This window comes from Aphelocoma coerulescens, chromosome 4, assembly GCF_041296385.1.
Source record: "Aphelocoma coerulescens isolate FSJ_1873_10779 chromosome 4, UR_Acoe_1.0, whole genome shotgun sequence".
In the NCBI taxonomy this organism is placed as follows: domain Eukaryota; kingdom Metazoa; phylum Chordata; class Aves; order Passeriformes; family Corvidae; genus Aphelocoma; species Aphelocoma coerulescens.
This window is the reverse complement of record NC_091017.1, coordinates 37,174,648-37,195,278: the sequence shown is the minus strand read 5'-3', so window position 1 is coordinate 37,195,278 and position 20,631 is coordinate 37,174,648. Positions and strand designations below refer to the sequence as shown.

At 33.3% G+C, this 20,631-nt stretch overlaps 1 protein-coding gene across 18 annotated transcripts in view; it reads left to right on the top strand.

The window, feature by feature from the left end:
- Positions 1 to 20,631, top strand: part of FSTL5 (follistatin like 5) — a 386,298-nt gene that overhangs the window by 148,310 nt on the left and 217,357 nt on the right. For all 18 annotated transcript variants that reach the window (XM_069013600.1, XM_069013606.1, XM_069013602.1 and 15 more), the window contains one exon: positions 5,466 to 5,499. In XM_069013600.1, the coding sequence (XP_068869701.1) occupies positions 5,466 to 5,499 (34 nt within the window). The remainder of the gene's footprint in view (positions 1 to 5,465; positions 5,500 to 20,631) is intronic.

Here is a 20,631-nt window from a genome sequence, read left to right as displayed (position 1 = left end):
GACCAACCGGGAGTAGAAGTGGGGAAGGTAGGGAGGAGCCATTAGGGTACAAAGAGTATACAAAATACAATAAAAACATCGCATCACCACAGTTTTGGTTTTAATGACAAATATTTCACTCTTGTATCCAGGCTCCCCAAATACTGTTGGGTTGCTTTCATATGGATTCACGAATTCAAGACTTCATCATTTTTCCTCCCCAGGCCTGTAAGACTTACTCTTAAGACTGTAATATTTAGCAGTATTCCTGGGAATGCCATTAATTCTGAAAACTTCAACAGCTTAATATATTACCTTATTTTTGCCTAGCAACCTTGCTTCACATCTTGTTTCCTTCACACAATCTTATATTCATGCGATGCCTTAATCAATACAAGAATAACCTGTGGCATATTATTTTCTCAGAATTTGCTGCTATAAATGGTGGCAATCTCTAAGAAGACTGGGCTGTGTATGCAGAATACCAGTTCAGGAATCCTGCTGCAAACATTGAACTAAAAAGCTTTCTGCAGTAAATAGTGTTCTGACAAGAGCAAGAGGAAAATGGTTCACTTTTTGCACATTCTTTCTTCCTTACCATAGGAAGCAAGGCATTGCTTACTGCTGCTTAACAGAATAGCTTTACAAATGTAAATGTCATTGCTTCTGCTTTGCATGCATTTTTAGTTTAAATTGCAATTGTACTGCAGTTGCTAAGACTGTACTGAAGTTTGATTCTGTAAAACTTCTTTGAAACACAAATCTTCAGCCTAATGTCATTGATCAAATTGGGTCTGAGAATAGTATATCAGATTGCTTTTTGCAGTATGTGTGCTTGTACTCCCTGGCTGTGACCATGCTGCTATTTCACCCATGAATAAAAAGTTTCCGTACATTTGTAATTCAGATTTCTTGTAATTAAAGTTGCTGTATTAATTTAAGTGAATATATTGTTAATTCAGCTACTATAGCTTGTACAAGTTTTAACAATAATAACTATTTTGTTACCTCTCTTAAAGAAATATTTTCTTTAATAACAATTATTCCATTATTATAATAATAATAATAATTATTATTTGTGATGTAGTACCCCAATGCAGAATTAGCCTTAAAGATAATGAACGCAAAACTGATTTTCTGCATTTTCACTATATTCTATTATATGACTAATGATAACTTTTCATTAAAAAATGTAAAAAAAGCAAATAACTTTGCACTCCCTTTTTCATCAGCTTCTGTAATTAATGGTTTATGTTTATCAAATTATTTAAATTTTTGCCACATGTCAAGGACAATCTACCATATGCTTTACACTAATTAGTACTTTGTTTATTCTAGGAATTTGATTAATTCAGCAGCTACTTTTTAAATAGAACCAGCATAGCAAAGGAGGCTTTGTCTGAGTTTTCCAAAGACAAAATAGGGCTCCTCTTCTTTTATCAGTAGCCCACTCTGGCAGACACACACCCAGATCCTTAGCAGATGATTCAGGCACAGTGGTAAGTGAGGTTCTAGATACAATACAGTCATGTAGTTTCTCTTTTAAAGAACACAGAATTAAGTGGAAGTCAGAATGTTTCTATGTGCAACATCCAAGGTTTACAAACACTAATTTTCTTTCAAAAACGGAAAATTCACAAGATACATATTTAAATGGGGCTAAGAAATAGGCTTTACTGTTTCTTAAATGGTTGATGTATTGTCTTAGTCCTAGAACGTCAATTACTTTTACAGATCAGCTCTGGTCTTTCCTATAAATAGCTTTGTACCTTCTTGGGAATCACTGCAATTTAAGAGTCCCTTTGACTGTCCTTTTCTACACCCCTTATTGCTAATATGAAGCCCTTCTAAATAAGACTTGATATTATGCCAGCTTCATTTAGCAAACATGGCATTTCTGACTAATGATGATGTCAAAATGCTGGGATGTTTTAAGAGATGTTGATAGTGTTTGTGTATTAAGACAAAAAAGAAAATAGCACTAGGAAAGGAGCTTTTATACCTTAGAAAAGCATTTCTGTATATTTAAATAAGTTTCTTTGCAGAGCCTCATTTAATTTATATTGCAAATAGTTTATAACGTATGATTTGTAACAATAATGATTTGTATGATCAACCATCTGTGATCTTTTTTTAGTTCACAAACATAACAGAAAATCATTGTCTCCACTTCCATGGAGTGTACTTTGGAAAGTTTACTTTAAATTCTGCCTTTTGGGCATACAGGAAAGGTTTCTTTAGAGTTTTAATGTGTTCTGCATCGGTCCATTTCACCAGGCCGATACACTGTAATGCAACACAAGCCCATAAAATGCCATGCAACCTGTCTGATTAATTTGTTTGGAAAGTGTTAAATTCAAAAGTGTTTTGCTATATTGAAGCTGATAAAAATATCCAGGAATACAAAATGTTTGGTTCATGTTGGTTCTGCTTACAGATGGCTGATATCAGTAGGTACCAATATAGTACTGCAGTTCATGTAATCATTCCAGCTTTATTTATATATAGGTATAGATTTATTTGTTTGTTTATTTATTTATTTGTATATAATTTCTTTGATTGTTAACATGTTAGGTGAAAATATTCTGTTTATGTATCATAATGCAATTACAGGAAAAAACAACAGAAATGTGTGTAATAGTGGGTTTCTGATGTCCTCCACACAAGTGTTCATACAGAAGTACATTTTACTTACTACCACAATGCTTGCAGTTTTACACACTTTCTAATAGTATATGGGTAGAATTTTGTTATTTTCAGTCCAACTAGCATTAAAAGCCTAGCACACTGCACAAATGCAGGTGGAAATAAATGTTACTATGAACATTTGTTTACCTAAAGTTTCAAAAGTTCATTTACCACTCTTACATTCCAGGACCCTGAAACTTTTGTTTATTTTTTTGTCTGTTTCCCAGCAGGATGAGCAGTTCCTATTTCCCTGAGCATCTGAAATTAATTTTCCTAAGTTATAGGTGCTTGTAACACCATCTCACTGGCATAATTCATTGCTTCTTTGTGATTTTCTACAGCAAATATTTCACATAATTTATCTTTCAGTATTAAGGAGGAATCTGTATTTAATTCAGCCTCAGTATAAATTTGTCTGCATTTTTTAACTGTGTTTTCTGTAGAAAAGTCTAATCTAGCAAGGTTTCTCTAGGCAGAAAGCTAATTTCTGAGTTCAAAGATGCTACACCCTGTCTAATCACTGGTTAATTTTGAAATAACTTGAGGCTTAGAGACTTTTCTTTCTATGTGGATGCTCTTCGCTGCTAGCAAGCATCTTGCTTGGCCCAAGGAATATCACACTGAGGTTGTTCTATGATCTGCTAAGAAAGTTTTTTCTGTCTAGTTTGAATGGCAGCTTAAAATTAAAATTTGAATATTTTGAGAAAACTAAGTCATGAAAATTTGCTCAAAAATCTTCAGCTGAAATTAAAGAAAATAAAGATATTAGAAGAGATGAGGTCTGAAAAGACATTTTCAGTTAATGCCTCCTTTCCTTGAAATCTTAACACATTGCATTAAAAAAAACCCAGCATGTTTTTTTAAATTTTAAAATTTTATCCGAATCATTTTGTTTCTACTCTGAAGTTTGCCAAGATTTTTTGCACTCTCTTCTTCCTAATAAGTAATTTTCATCCTAATTAGTGTTGATCTTCTCCTTTGATACCAGTATTTATTTTTAATAATGCTTTCCTGCAAGTGTACTCTGATCTAGTAATCAATTCTTGGATTAAGTCTTCAGAATCTATTGCAGCTTTATTGGCAAAAAATTCCATTATTCTGATTTGAAACTAAAGAAGGGAAAAAAGACTAGTGAGTTTTGTGGAATGAAATGGTGTCCATGGAGCCTGTAAATTGTGCTATCTGAATGCTAACACAACTCTATATCTTGGTGGTTGGTTGATATTTTAATAAGCACAGATTGCTTATCATTAACAAGATTCTTCTGTGTTTACACTGGCCTATTAAAGGCTAAGTATCACTCTATGACTTCTAAAGATATATAAAATGAAAATTAAAAGCAAATTCTCCTCTAGAAGACTAGAAGAAGTAACTAGACAGATCCTCTAAACCAAATGCTGACTGTAGTGTAAAATGAAACGTGAAAGAAATTAACTAATACTGAAACTATTGCTTAAATTTTAGTATAGCATGAAAATCAGAATGGCATGAAAATTGATACTGGTAAATTCAGCACATCATACCATATCCAGTATTTCAGGAAATACCATTCACTGTATTTAGGAAATACTAAAAATGTATGAGAAAATGCCTTGCAATCTAGCATCACATTTTACTGATAATGGATTTTATTTTATATTTTTTTTTAAATTTCTTGTTAGTGTTTCTAATGTAGTCATGGAGAAATTTGAAAACATGCTTCCCAGATACACAGAAGTTTTGACAGAATTACTTGTTTGAAAAAAAAGCCAAGAAAAGAGTCATTGACTTAGATTTGTAAAACTGGGTTGCAGGGAACAACAAAAATATTGCATCAGTACCTATATTATTTATTATTTCACAAAATTAGAAAAAGTTGAAACAATATGTTTTAGTTGTTTGAGGATTAGATGGCCTTGTGCTTAAGTTAATGGTAACTAGACATTTCTATGTCCCTGTGAATTAGAAAATATTAACATATATACTGTTAAAAGACATATGAATTGCTGCAGAAGCATTAACTTTTTACAGATTCCTGTGTACAGTCTGGATGCTTTAAAGACTAAATGAACCTGTAACGAGCACAATAATAACAAATCCTTAGTGTATATAGATAAAATAAAATAGTGCAATAACTACTGAAGGGTAATCAGTACACCCTCAGTTATCAAAAGCTAAAATGCTTAAAAATGCCCATTAGAAATTGCAGTGAAAGAAAAAAACTTACGTAATTTCCTCTTCTTGTTAAAATTATGAGAGAAAATTCTTTCTTGTAATGGGACAAAATTTGGAAGTGTTTTGCATTTAGCCTATTCCTAGGGCTATTTTTACTAGCATAAACTTTTATAGCAGCAAATATTTGAAGACTTGCAGTACCCAAAATAAAGAGCATCCTTTTGAGCAAATATTGTAAAATCAAAGTTTGAAATTTTGGGGACAGACTACTACCTTGAGTAAATTTTCATGCTTCAAAATGGTATCGGGGACAAGTCCCAATTTTACAGGGACTTGTGCAGCTGAATTATGAGCATCTCCCAAGAGGTCAAGTGACAGAGACTGCGTGGCCCCCGTGGATAATGTGTTCCAGCACTTAATCACAGTCATGGTGGGAGAAAAAAAAAGGTGAAAAATGCTAGGGGAGTTTAAAAATGGGTTATACAGGACTCTTGAGGCATCAGGCAAAGTGTAGTTGATTTTATGTTGGAGCAGGATGGAGGAGGAACTAGACTGTCTCACTTGGATCTTGTATGTCTATGATTTTATGATTTTTGGGATAACTAATTCTGCAATTAATACATTTTTTTTGCTCTTAATTGCAGCAGGAAAAGCATCATGAAAGCACAAGAAATAAAGGTAAGTGCCAATTATTTTCAAAATGTGGGCATTCGTATAATTATCACAAATCCAACATTCATTATTGGTAAAAACTATCCAGATGGATTGTCTACTGAGTATTTTGGTTATTTGAAATGATAAAAATATACCCAGGAAAGGGGTTGAAATTTAGAAAGTAAATGTATTAGCTACTATTTTTGGAACTCTGAGATGAACAACGCTGATTGCTGCACTCTGGATGGGATGGGATGGGATGCACAGCTTCTCACTAAGTTTGTGTCCCAGACTATGGCTGGGTATCATACTTTCATAAAACATCAGTACCATCAATTTAGCTTCTCCCTTTCCATTCAGTAAATGTGAAACTGGATGTGATTCCAATTTGTGCACAAATGAATCATGTCCTTAATAGGCTGCCTTGCAAAATGACTGTTGGGGGTGGTTTTTGCCTACAGTTTATATTTTCACTGCACCTTTGTGCTAGTGGCTAAGCACTATGTGAAATAGAATATCCAGGTTAAAGAAACAGCCTTGTGTCAAGAAAATTGAGACTTCCAAAACCCAAATGTGGATATCACACTTTTCTTTTTCTAATATAAAGTCTGTTAAGAGACAGAACATCCAAATCTCTTGGTTAAAAATGGCTAAAGCAATGAAAAGCGGAATTGCCAATAGTAGCAAGGATTGTTCTCTTGATATTTCAGTTGTTTAAAGAGATAGGATATGAGATACTTTAAAAGGAAAACAAAGGGAGGGTAGGAGAAAGAGCAGCAGCTCAATGTTGCAAAGAGACAAGGGAATGAAGCTACAAACCAACCTATATCTTTTTTATTGCCTTAGGAAGCAATGTGTAATCATATCACCTGAGTTAGCTGTTCTTAATCCAGTTATTTATGTATCACAGTACTCATTCATCTCAATTTTCTTTCTTTCTCTCACACTGAGGCCAAACACAAGCATCTAAAGGCAGACTAAAGCTGATGGTTGATTGGAGCCGTGTCAGGACAATTACATCGTTTATGATGATATGATAATTTACATCATCTGAATGTCCTGTGGTCCTTCATTTGAGGAGTGTGCATGGGAAAGATAATTGAACCAAAAAATCCCCTTCATTTTCAACCAATTTGTGATTTATAATTTTCTTTTCTGAGTTAATACAATATAAAGTTGAATCTTCTCTAGATGTAGTAAGTGCATCCATGATGTATTTTCCAAAAATCTTTCCTGACTTAATACAAATTACAAAAAAGACTGTGAAAACTCAGATTAGATTGCAGGAATAAATGATATGTGAATGCTGAAGGACTCTGAAATGGGCCATTCTTTGTGGATTTTTATGATTTATGTCCCTTATATATGATGTTTGACAGTCTTTTTTGCACACCCCACCCCATGCTGTTGCCAGGTGGTCATTATGGTATGTATGTGACCAACAAGTAAAAGCAGGAACAAACAAATGAGCTGGATGGGAGAGCCCATCTTATTCATTAGCTGTTAGTTTAGTTAACTAAGCACGGAAGCAATTTTCCAAGGATTATGAAATAGTGCCTGCAGCTACAACCAAAGGAACCCATTAAACTCTACTTGAAGGGAGATAACCATTTTCTCCAAACAAGCAGTGAAATTGGTGCTCAGCTGCACAAAATTTGTTGTGATTGTATCTCTAACATCACTTGAGGAAATTTTTAACCTACTAAACTTCTTGCAAGATATGTTTGCCTAAACTGACAATTCAGCTTGGAAGATTTTGGTGGTCTGGAAGATTAATCATACTCAAGAGTAGTCTTTGGAACATACATGTATCTGCAGATACACTTTATTGCATAATGCTATTTTGAGGTGGATTTATGATTGGGATTTTTGTGGGGTTCAATATGTTTTCATATTCTTTAAATTTATTTGTTTTCATGTGTTCTTTTTCCATGTAACTGCAAAGTTTCAGAAAGATATTTTTATTTCACAGCATATAAAATCTTAGAACTTCTTCTACTTAAAATACTGGTTGGTTCAGATGGAACAAGACTAAATTAATGTTTCAGCATAAGCATTTTTGTTTTGTCAGTGAGCAACTGCAGTTCACATGCAATATCTAAATGTTTTGTGCTCTGCATATGTTCTTGTGAGATAGGTAAATTTTCCTGAAATTCTCAGGACGGGTTTCTAGCAATATTCCTTACGCTCTGCATATTTCAACCACTACATATGGTAAAAGGAGAAAATAATTTCTGTGGTTTCTTAATGGTTCTGACACTTTCAGAAGCAGTGTCGTCCTCTTAATTCAGAGGACAATTACAGCTCATCCTTACCAAGTAAAATGCTGGAGTCTCTGTTGTGCCTCATAACTTCTGTTAATGTCACTAGTTCAATATCTAATTTTTGTTAATAATTTCATTAGATGGTGTGTTTTAAGAGGGGAGGATATTGCAGCAGAATTCAAGTCAAATGCTTTTTGACTTCAGCAGGATCATGATATTAGTAAGAAGGACCATTCTGTATATTTTATTATACTATAATTACCTAGTAATTTTTCATTTTACCCAATTTGTATAAAATTTCTATAAAATACATCAGATTCCTATTTTTATTTTAGTAAGGATGTTTTTATTGTTCTGTAGTGTTTTTTTTTTCTTCCTGGCACATTTCTGACCTGCTTGTTTTTCCCATCTGTTACTTCTGTTTTCAGCCTCTAAGTCAATCACACCAGAATAGAAGCCAATACTCAAACACACCCTGTTCTGACACTAATCCCATCTCTTTCTGATCTGTGATATTCTTTTTCTTATTTTACTTAACAGATAACAGATCTTTTGTACACTGTTTGAGAAAAGCAGCACTGCTTTTATGTAAAACACTGTTAACATTTTACAATTTTAGCAGATGTTGGCAAACTTCCTTATGCTTCTGAGAATCTTTTGTATGTTAAAATGATTATCACAGGGCGAAATACAAATGAAATTAGCTTCATAACACTTCTATAATTTAAAAGGAATAACAAGGTGATCACGAACTAAGCCTTGCTAACTTTTAATTGCTGGCTTGAAGTCCCATTTGACCTTCCTTAACTTTCTTTTCCAGTATTAACTCCTTCAGACAAAAAAAATGTCTTATTCCAAACCTATAGTGGAAAATAAAATCGATATTTTTTGCGATGAATTGGAAACATCAGAAATTGTCTTACTTTAAGCAATGGGGAAGAATTTTCTTCCCAGCTTATGCTTGACTTTGGAGACATTTATGTGCTTTTAATAAAGATCATTATAAACTCTAAAGTAGAAATAATTTCTGACAATATTGTTCTGAATAACTTTTACTTCTGAAGTACCAGAAGGTTGTCTAGTGAAACATATCAACTATTTGCCAAACCTGAAAGGCATCTCAATTCCTTTTCTCAGAAAAAACACTGGCACACAGGAAGTAAGGAGCCACAAAAATATTTCAATTATCTGCTAGCATTTCATATCAGTTCCTAAGCTCAGTCCCAGTTTGAATTACTGTACAATAATTTTTTTTTTGAGAATTTTGTAATCCATTTCAGCATAGAGAAGCAATGCGTAATATGTTTCTAAAAATCCCCAGGAAAATCAGAGAAAAAAAATCTGAATTTAGGCTGAGAGTAAGGTGGTTGTTGTGTTGATATTGAACAACGATATGATGGTGTACACTAGCTGTGTAACTTTGCCTATTAGTTTAGCAACTTAAAGAACACCTTTTGAAAGACAGAAAAGGTGCTCCAGGTTAGATTTGGAAAATAGGCACTTTCAATAGCATCTTCAAAATGTGCATGCAAATAATTTTAATTATATTAACTTGAAGGGTTTTTTATTTTAGTTAAGTGTACTTAGGTACCAACTGTATAGGATGCTTTTAAAATGGTTGCTAGCTACTACTGATCCGAGCTTTGAACATCACTAATACTCAAAATTAAACCGTTTAGAGAATTTTGAATGACATAATTTTAATTACAGCTTGAGTTTCTAATTGTACTCAATACTTCTCATTTTATGCTTACCTTAATAATCTGAATGTAAAACCATTGTTGGCTCACAGACGAGTTTCAAAAACATAATTCTCTATGATAATGAACATACTGCGAGACTCTTCTGATATCATTAACAAACATCTGTTCCTTTTATAATCTTTAGCTACCAAAATTAGAGAGGAAATCATACAGGCATCCCTTGTATATCTTACTTACTCTTTAATCCTTAAAAAGTTAGCATACCTGCACAACCCTCGTGGCCTTTTTTGGGATCCCATATTGGTGTGATCTTTTTCTGTGCACTGATGAATGTAAGACAAGAAGTGAACAAAAGCTTGAAAAGGTTCAAAATTGAAAGAATTTAAGGAGCAAAATCAGTAAGGCCTTATTTGAATTATAACTTGTAAAAATGAAATTGTACCTGGAGATACTCTCAAATGCCAGAGGGTGAACAAACTGTTAGATCCATCCTGCAATATGTCTGGCTGTCACTACTTTTGATAAAGGACAAAACTATGAATGTTCTGATGCAGAATACATGATATCAGCATCCTTTGTCATGTTAAAACCATTAACTGTGGCAAAAAATAGAGTTCCTTACATTCTGTAATGTATCCAGTGATTCATTTTGTCTACTCAAGCAAATGATTCTTAATTCCTCTTTCAACAGACTTGTATTAATTGTGTACAGTTAGAATCTGAACTGCAATCCTCTTGGACTGAACTGACTATTTTACTTTGTAGCTTCTCTACTGGATCAGTACATTCAGAAAAAAAATGTAGTATTTTAGAGACTGTGTGTAGCAGCAAACACATTGGTAAATATTTGTCCAAGATCATTGTTTTCATTGAAATGCAACTGCTAAATAATTTGACCTACAGGGTTTGTTCTGAAGTTCTTTTCTTTGTCATTATGCTCCAGCTTACCTGAGTGAATAAACTTTTAAGAGTTGGTATGAGGATTTTTGAATTAAGCATGCCAAATACTATCCCCTTTATCCTGTTCCATTCTCCTCCAAGGCCTAGTCAACTGAAACTAAAATCTCTTTTGTTACTTAAGAATTGCCGTAAGAAATGGTGTTCTGTTTTACACCTGAATAATTCTCCTTTCCCTTTCTCACAAAAGAACTACAGACATAGTATTATTAACTGAATGTTTTGGGGTGTTCTTTATTTATTATTATATTGGAATGGCTTTACCATGATTAACACTTGTAGAAATTACAACGCTAAATTTGAATCAATTCAGAGTCAGATTAAGAAATGCATTTAAAAGAAACAAATTTCTTCATGTGTGAAAATAATTTTAGTGTAACAGTTAATCTTACAGTTTATTTTTCAACAGGCCTGAAGCTCATTTTGAGAAAGTAAAGTGTGTGAGTCAGTGTCAGATATTAGTTCTAGGTAGTATTTTGATGACAGTGGGATTACTCAGATGTAGAAAGTATATGTTAAGAGCAAGGTCTCTCCTGTATGTACAGTTTTATGAAAATGTTTTCTTTTTTTTTTTTTAAACAAAGCATTATTTGACAGTGCAGAATTCCAGCTTTCATATCTATCTGTCAATACAGCACAGTATTTGTATAGTAACCTACCTGCTACCAGTGTAATGCCATGGACATAAACAGTGTAAACTGCACAAACATGTTTGCCTTACCAGTTGTTGTATTGAGGTAAACATACTTTATCTTAGTCAAGAAATTAATTAAAAATGCTAAAGTAATAAAAAGTGAATACAGCATGGTGCAAATATTTTGCAGAATTGCAGCATTTACCTTAGTCTAAATTCTAGACCTACATTTCATACCGGTGAAAAATTGTCTGCAGTTTTACTATGTTAGTGTCAGGGGAAGACAGCATCACATAGAATTTCTTGAGTGTTTCATTACAAATTATGTCTGCATTTTCACAGAGGAGTTATTTCCAACTTTATATTGCTTGGCTGCAAAGTTTCCAAGTCCATTTTTGCTATGACAAAATAGATATGCTAAAAAGATAGTTACTAAAAACCAAAAGAGTCAGAATGAGACTATAAATTTTTTCTAAATTACAGAGAAATTCACAGCTGCCAGTGTATATTCAAAAAAATCAATTGGAATAGTCAGATGCGTCTTTATTTTTTCTTAAATGCATATCCATTATTTCTGCCACTATTTAAAACTACGTGAGGGGATGCACAGCTAATCTAATAGTGACTACAGAGATAACTACTGATATTTATTGCATATAATTATAATATATCTTATATGATAATGTAGATATATGATCCTATATGCATTATATAATAATGTATATATAATGATAGTGGAGAAAATATGAAAGCAAAAAAATTTTCTACAACTGTGCTCTGTTGCATTCATAAAAGGATGAAATTCATATGAGATGTGTTTGACTTGTTAGCAGTTTTAGGAATTATGAATACAAAGAATTTCTTTCTTCTTTGGATTTTCTTTACAGCAGGGAGAGGTACATCTGAGTTTGGTTCTCTTCTCATATGTAATATTCATGACATTCAGAAACTTGGAAGGGAAAAAGATGGTCTGTGTCAAAATTCTAGGCAAGAACTCTTCTCTAAAATGATATGTCTATTCAAACAGGAAATGCAATGGTTATTTCTGCATGTAGTAGCACAGTTGAGCTAACAAAAGAGATGGGTATCCCTATCTTGTTTTTAAAAAAAAAAAATCATCCGTGTCCTCCTAAAATTTAGGTTGCATTCTGTTAAATTACTAAACCTATTTCAAAGTAGATACTGTGAACTTGACAAGAGAGGGTTAAGTTCCACAGCATTCATGAAGTTGTTCTTCGTAGTGCACAAACACTTAATAGGAACAGATACAGCAGAGAAGAGATTCAACACTGGCAAGGGAGTGGAGTGCTGAATACTGACTGAAATACATATGCATTCCTATTAAGACTTTACTAGCTTTAAAGAAGTCACTCAGAGGATGAGTGTCGCAATTTTGGTTATTTAAATTTAAATGTATTGGTAGTCTGAATTTTAATGATGCAAGACCCACAAAAGGCTTTGAATAGCAGTACAGTTTGATTATTTTTTTCCCACATAAATTTTGTTTTAAAGCTTCCAAGTAAGAGTAGTTACTGTTTAACTTGAACATTCTAGTGAAAATGTTTCGGGTAATGTGTTGTTTCAAGAGTAGGCTGAGAAGCGTTAATGCATATGAATTGACTTTAAGTTAGTCTGTTCTTGTTAATAATGTTGAGGTTTTAAAGTTAAAAATTAATGCTAAAAGCTTTGTAATTTTATATATTAAGATTCTTCTTTGTGCTTTAGACAATGTGTATTTTCAGTAATGGCTTTGGTTTACCTCTTTCATCTTAAAAGAGGTACACAAACCACAGATGGCTTTATGAAATAATTTGAGTTAGCTCTTGAGCACTGATGATTTGCACTAAATTCACAGAAAAAGTATACTTGTATCCTTTAATATAGATATATACAGATATATATACATTAGTGAAGTGTCTGTAGGCTGTGCATGCCATGTTTCTCACATGTAGTGAATATTTCTTTGATTACACTAACAGTAGAAATCTAAATGTAAAATGGGTCCTTTCCTGTGAAGTTTAGCTGGTTTAGAATATTATCTGCCTCTTCTGTGTACCCTACTCCTTTGCAGAACCTTCATTCTCAGAATGAAGAGCAAAATACGATTTGTATCAGCACCACAGATATCTTTGTTAAATCTGACATATGATAGCCAGGTGGAGCAGGCTATTTCACACTACTTGTGATGTAGCAGGCAATTATTATGACCAAGAATAAACTAATTAGAATGATAGGAAGTGCAGCTCATGTTTTGTGTGACAGACTGTTGAAGCAAGATAATCTTCCTATCTTAACAACTTGAAGATTTCCTTTTAGAATAGATTTTCAAAAAAGCAAAGTGCATGTCAGAAACTCTCCTAATGCTACTAAACAAAAAACTTGCATTTTATTTGTAAATAAGTATACAGTGTAACAGCTAAAAAGTCTATATTGGAATTTTTGAGAAGGCAACTTCACTTATTGGGTTTTATTTGCCTGTAGCATAACCCTGGCTTTATCAGTAGATCTCAATATTATCTCAATATGTTTATATAAAATAGTCTCCTGTGATGCCTCATTACTGAACAGAAAGAAGACTATGATATTTATATCACTGAAAAAGATATATATAGAGATCATTTTAAAAATCCTCAGAGACCTTTAAAAGCTCTACAATATTTTTTTAGATACGAACTTAAAATCCAATATAGGCAATAGTTCAATTAGACTATTCAAAAAGGAGTATTTAAAGTTGAGAAAGGGTTGTAATGAAAGAAAAATTGAAGTTGAGGAGGCATACATAAAATTCAGAAGCAAAAGATCTGGTATATATACTGGTATTTCAGAAATAAATTCTATTTAATTTACACTTTTTAAAAATAAATACCTGTAAATAGGTATCTTTTTCACACAGGTATGAGGCCACTGATTTTTATTGTATATTTATAACACTGATAGCAATCAGCATAACTTGCATGTGGGTTTTCTGTGCTGTTTACACAAACTTTTAAGAACACTTATGCAGAAAAAGACCTGACACGTTGGTGTCACCTAGAAGAAATTTCTATACTCATGCCATCTGAAACAGAATTACTTTTTGCATTCATATAACATTCTTCAGAATACTACTGATTATACATTAAAAAGATATTTTCTCCTATGAAATAACTCTTGCAAGCAACTTAAAGGATAATCAGAACTTATATAAACTTGAAAAATGAGTCTGTTGAACAAAATTTCCACCTCAGCTTCCATCCCCAGTTATTGCAGCACTGTATATCGTTCAGATGCTGGCTGAGGCAATTACAGTATTCAATTTTTTCCTTTGTCTTTGAAAAGCAGGGGTTGATGTGTTTCATTGTCATTAAGGTCGTGTTCTGGTTTGCTCCAAGCACACTCTTTTGCCACTTGCCTTAGACACCAGAACATGATTAACAGTGTCAGATCCTGTTAACGTTTGCATCATAACTGAAAGTAGATGTTACAGTGAAGTGCAAATTAAAGACTGCTAAAATGCCTGCCACTAACAATTATGGTGGGGCAGTATAAAATTTCTCATTTGTTTCCAAAGGTCAGATTAATAAAGCTGCCTGGCACATTTTCATAAAGGGTGGACCCAGCTGTCTGTTTAGATTATGCTTAAGAGTCTAATGTTTCTAAGGAAACTTTGCAAAGAATGAATGCATCCATTTTAACTAGCAGTTTAAATGTGGGTAATTATTATACCTTTCTCTGAAGGGATCCAAACCAGGGGTTGCAGTCACTCAAATGTCTTTCTCCTTTTTAATTCACACATATAAAAATCAGATTTCTTTTATGAATTTCTTTTTTAATCCTTAAAGTAGCTCCCCAAGACCTGAAAACTAAATCCTTAGCTGAATGAGCTGTAAATTAAACTGCATCAAATATTAAAAATAGACCTATTTCTATATATTCCTACATGACACAAATGAGAACTAAAAGGAAGTGCACTAGTTAAATTAAAGATATTATTTCCATTAAAACATTGGATAGATATATTATGGCTCAAAATTTAATTCAAGAGAGTAAAATTAAAAATTTTATTTATATTGTACCTATTCAAGTGATTAGTACAAAACCATACAAAATACATACAAATTTTTTTGATTATGCAGTTGTGTACATCTTTAGCAAGTGAATATAGCTTTCTACTCTTTCTTCCTAATAATAAAATTTCTGGTCATTTTTCAAAGTAGCTTTTTGAATGTTTGCTGAAATGTAAAAATTAATTTGCTATTATTAAAAATGGTGTTTTTTTTTTTCTTTTCTTTAAATGCACATAACAGTATTCTGTGAAAAAAAAAAGGAGACTTCTGATTTGGCAGGAAGTTGTCAGTAGAGTTACTAAGATTTAGATCTAAATATGCTACTAAAGAAATTGAATGATTTTTTAGGTTTATGTTGAAAATAAGACTGAATATCACGGCATAAATCAAGAAACTGGAATAATTTTTTTCCTCTAATCAAGAAACCACAAAGGAAAATAATAAAAAAAGTTTATCAACTTTACAATAACTTGAGTAAACAAAATGTCATAAATCCCCCAGCTGTTCATAATGTATCAAGAAGGTTTTCCTAGCAGAGGTGGTGAAATACTAAAAAGTGTTACTTATGACACTTCTTAAACCTCACCTGACATACCATATCTATTTCAGAATGTTCATGTTTTAGATTGAATTTAATTTAATCCTAAGCAAATACAGAGAAGGGTTACTCTAGTGTTCAGACAGTATTTTTAAGTAAAATTCGAGAACACAACTTGTTTTTCCTAGGAGAACGGAATGCTTAAAAGTATGTTGATACAAATGCTTGAAAAGAGCATGAAACTCCCAAAATGAAAAGTTAGGTAGACTATACATATTTTCAACAAGAGGCAGCACTCCTTGCACGCAGCAAGACATTTCTCTGTGTGCAGTTTCTTCCTCTTTGCATGAATTAATATGATATTAAAAATGCTATGTGTGATTGCGTGGAAATAACAAAGTAAAAATTGAATTAAACCTGTTTCAGGAGGAATTTCCCTGGTTCTGTGAAACTAAGGAGGAGATTTGGTGCTTTACCTGTACTCAAATTTATTTGAGTTCATGCAAAGTGATGCATTAATGAAAGAAAAATCTCAGGAAATTGCCTGAAAGGGATGGTACAAGGAGTCACTCAGCATCTCCTTTAAATTGAAGCAAGACTTCTCTTATCTGGAAGACTAATCTAAGGTGTTCTGTTTATAGGGCAAGGTAAAATGTTTCAGTTTATGGGTTATGATAAAACTCTGGTTTTTTGCATTCACATTCCTTTGTAAAGATAACTTTATTTGTGCAGCCATGGCCTGGATAATTTTCTCTAAAGCCTTCTTTTTCCATGTTCTTTCCCACCTGTGTCCTGTTTTGTATCAGCTCTGTCTCCCTTCTTCATACCAGCCATTCATATCTTTCAATATTTGGCATGGCAGAAAGTAGTCTGTGTTCTCAGGGGAGAATATGTGTAAGGCTTAAAGTGCAGCCTCCCTTGAATATCCAAGGGTAGGATATGCCTTTGAACTTTCAAAGGTTTTTAGAGATTAAGTATTTGAAGTAATTCCTAGCTTTCTTCATAGTCATAGGGCACATAGTTTTCAGTTTCAGGTTCTGAAAAGGAGTGAACTTTATGGGACAGTCTGAGTGAAAACAGCTACCATTCAGTTGGGATCATGTCTTTACAGGCATATATTTGTAAATTGACTTATGTTTCCATCACCTTGGAGGGCCTGGTGACTCTTCAAGAAAGAATTGTATTTTATTAATTAATAGGGATTCAAATATTTTTCTAATTTTTAAAATATTACTTGAAATCATAATAGGGTAAATTTTGAATGATTCTTAAAGATTTTTAAATTTATATGATGGACAGATAACTGTCAGAAAAAGTTTGTCTTTCAAAATTGTAGCAGTTGACAATAAGGTTTGCCAGATTTTGTTTCGCTGAGCTGTGGAAAGGATATCCATATGGTATCATTGCAATGACAGTAACAAACTGTAATTCTGTGTGGCCCTGAATAACAACGTAAGTGGAGGCCTTTGGCTGCTCAGGCAACAAGTATTGATCAAAAAGCTGTTTATCAGAGTTTCCAGCCTGGGAAAGAAATACAGTGGGATAGATTTTTGTTCATACACTTACCAGAATTTTCTTGCACAGGGGTTGGTTAAAAGGTAAATCCATGGCTGATAAAGTACTGGCTGATTGTTGTTTAAATAATCTAAGAGATTTGACACAAATGGTTGCACATCTAAACACTGTTCTAGAACAAGTGTCTTTGTATTCAATAGCAAAGTGATAGAGTGGGATTCTTTATTCTCTTCATGCACGCTGGACTTTGAAGCATATAGAATTTATTTGCACGTATGGTGCCCGGGCTATAAATGTTTCTATAGCATTTGGTGTCCTGTCTAGACTTAACCAAAGCACAGGCTTAGATTGCTGTGCTGGCAGGATCTCAAAACAAAAATTCTCAATAATAAGGTTCAGGTTACTCTCTATTTAAATTTTTCACAAAAAACACAAATATAATTGTGAATGCTGGCCCACTAGAAATAATCAGTCAAATCTTGATGTTTTCATTCTTTTAAAAGACCATAAAATCCATGGCAGCATTGCTTTAATGGAAATTTAAGAAAACATTTCATTATCTCAGAAATAAATATATCCAAGGATATTAAAACAAGCATTTTTTTAGCTTTTTAAAGTCCTGCATAGAGCTGATTAAATGAAGGCTCTCAGAAGGAAGGAAAGATTAGAGAGTTTTAGCAAATAGAAAGGCATAGAAAAATCCCATTTGTACTATAAGTGCCACCAAGTTTCTAATAAGCACACATTGATTCTTCCTCATAAAATGTAAAAGCTGTGATTTTGTAGCTTTAAGGATAATTGCCCACTAAAAATGCATTACAAATGGAGGAAGAAAACCCAGTAAAAATATTCTGGTATCATAATCATAATTTCTATGCTCAAAGGATCATATATGTAGGTTGCACTCTGGTCTAAATAGCAGTAATCTGACCTTCTTTCCCCAGAAACACTGAAACATCTTATTACTCTTTATAATTGTAACCAGCATCTCAAAAATAAAAGCCATACATACAGTTAGGAGTATCATTAATGAAATAACATTCGCAGAAGTAATAGAGAATGATGAACACTAAAGAGAATGTATTTATATTGCTTAAATGTAGTCTTTCTAAGGTGGTTCAACACACTCCTGTGTACATATATATTAATAAACTTAAAGAAATATGTTTATATGTTCACAGGTATACAGATAAAATGTTGGGACAGACATACAGCAAAAAATGTGTAGAAGGAGAATCTCAGAACAGAAATGAGAATCTAGGAAAAAAAGGACTTCTTGTGAGTCTTTAATAGCCTTTAAATACATATTTCAAACAACCATTTTAAGGTATCATGTCGTCTACAGCAAGTGTAATAAAAGTAGCAGGAAATACTGAGCTTTTTCCCATTCATTTCTTTATTTCCACTTCAAATTGAAGTGTTGGATTAGGCAAAATTGGGAAGTGTAATGTAGTTCAAGATTAAAACATACAAGCTGAAATATACAGAATTATAGATATTTCTTCTTTTAAATTTGGGTTTTTATAGTACATTTGAGGAGGTTTTTGGTAAAGCATGTCACGTGACTCTCTGCGTGATTGCATGCGCTCCTTCTGGATGGATGCTCTTTAAAGCATTAGCATTTTTCATAGGTCTGTATTCCAACACACTTGCTGGACATACTGATTGCTGAATGTGCAAGGTGTGTGACCTGTTATCCTCTTTGCTTGCTTGTTAAGAAAAAAAAGTCTCTTTATGTGCCCGTTTATCTTCATAAGCAGTCAATTGCAAATGACATTTCTTCCTTTCCTTGTCTCTCTGGAGAGGTATTATGAGACATGAAACCTGTTTACTTTCTTTCAAGCTCTTCTGTACTGACTGAGATTGCCCTTTTCCACATGTCTACTTTATTCTTGCAGTTGTGGCAAACGCTCAGAGTTTAGGGGAATCATAAATGCAAGCAAGCTACAGGCTTGCCATGCAGAGCATGAAGGTCAGTGCTGTTTTCCACATTGGGATTGCAGTGTCTCATCAGACACCTTAGCAATCTGATCTAGTTGCTATCAGAAAAGTCAATATTTGCATTTTGTTGAATATGCATACCCACCAGTGTTTGGAAAAAGGGTTATTCGGTATCTGTGCTTGTATGATTATCTTGTTTGCATTCACAAGATACTATCTGCAAATCCTCTAATGATTCAAAGACAATGTTGTATGAAGTTATTTCATTATTAGGATTAATTCATTGCTATTCTAAATTAAACAGGCTTAGAATTTTTTGTTCTTTAATTTGAGATAGGGCACTGGAAGGACAACTTGAAGAAAAATGCCAAAAAATGCTTTAACTCATGAAATGTTAAGTGTACACAGAGAAGCCATTTTAGTTCATGTTATGTTTGTGTATCACTTTTTAAAGAACTTTTGAATCACACTGGCTGCTGAGAAACATTGGTTTGCCTGCAAACAGTAGTAGAAAATAGATTAATGATTTTAATTAATGGTCTAAAAGTTAATTGATGGAATTTAACAAAAAACCCCTGATTTTAATATGAGGATTTTTCTTAAGTAGCGTGCAATCACCTTTGGCAAGCCATTGAGTCAAAAACATTCTCTACTGGTAGATTCTTGTTGAATATATTGAATTTGTTTGACTTCAGTGGGATTCTGCAGGTGTGCTTGATTTTGATGGCAGACAGACTTAGAACACTTAATTCTGAAAGATTTAAAATGCAGAAAAAAATCCTTTTCAGAGTGCCTTGAAAGTATCTTAGCAATACATTTACAAAATTGCTCCTTATGCTTTGAGAAATATTGAGCAGAGATCAGTAATTTAGAAATTTGTGTCTGTTTTCAGAGTTACTCAGTTTATGAAAATGCTCTTTCCTTTGTACAGAAAAATTCTACATTCATTGATTAAATTGAAGTAGAAGAGTTGGGTTGTGCGTAGTGCAAAAACAGGGACCAAAAAAATCCTGTCCTCTTCCAATAGCAGATGGATTACACAATTAACTAAGTTGGTTCACTGGTATCCAGCTTTTCTGGCTTATTTTGAGAGTGGCACCAGAAGAAGTGGCCAGGTCTACCTTAGAACCAACTTATTTGTGTCTTAATTTTTCCTTAGTCTTGGACTCGGGGCTTGTGAGCTCTAGTGAGCTTTACATTGAGTGGGTGAACCCCATTATGCATACAAAGAAAGCTAACAGACACCTAACTGTTTATACTGTCCTGAATGTTTTCTAACTTGAGATGGTGTAGAAGCACCATCTCAAGTTAGAAGCTGACTTTAATTGCAGGGTGGATTGTGGTAACGTTACTTTGTGAAATGCACTGTTTTCTGCTTAACAAATAGACAGAGAGGAAAGCTTTTCTATCACTCAGTGTGCAGGAGAACATAGGGGCTAAATATGTTGTTATTTTCTAAATAAAAATAAACAATAGCAGTTTATCAGCCACAGTGTACAACAGCACAAGCTGCAAGAATAACATTAAGGTTAAAGCCGTCTATAGGATGTACATCCTT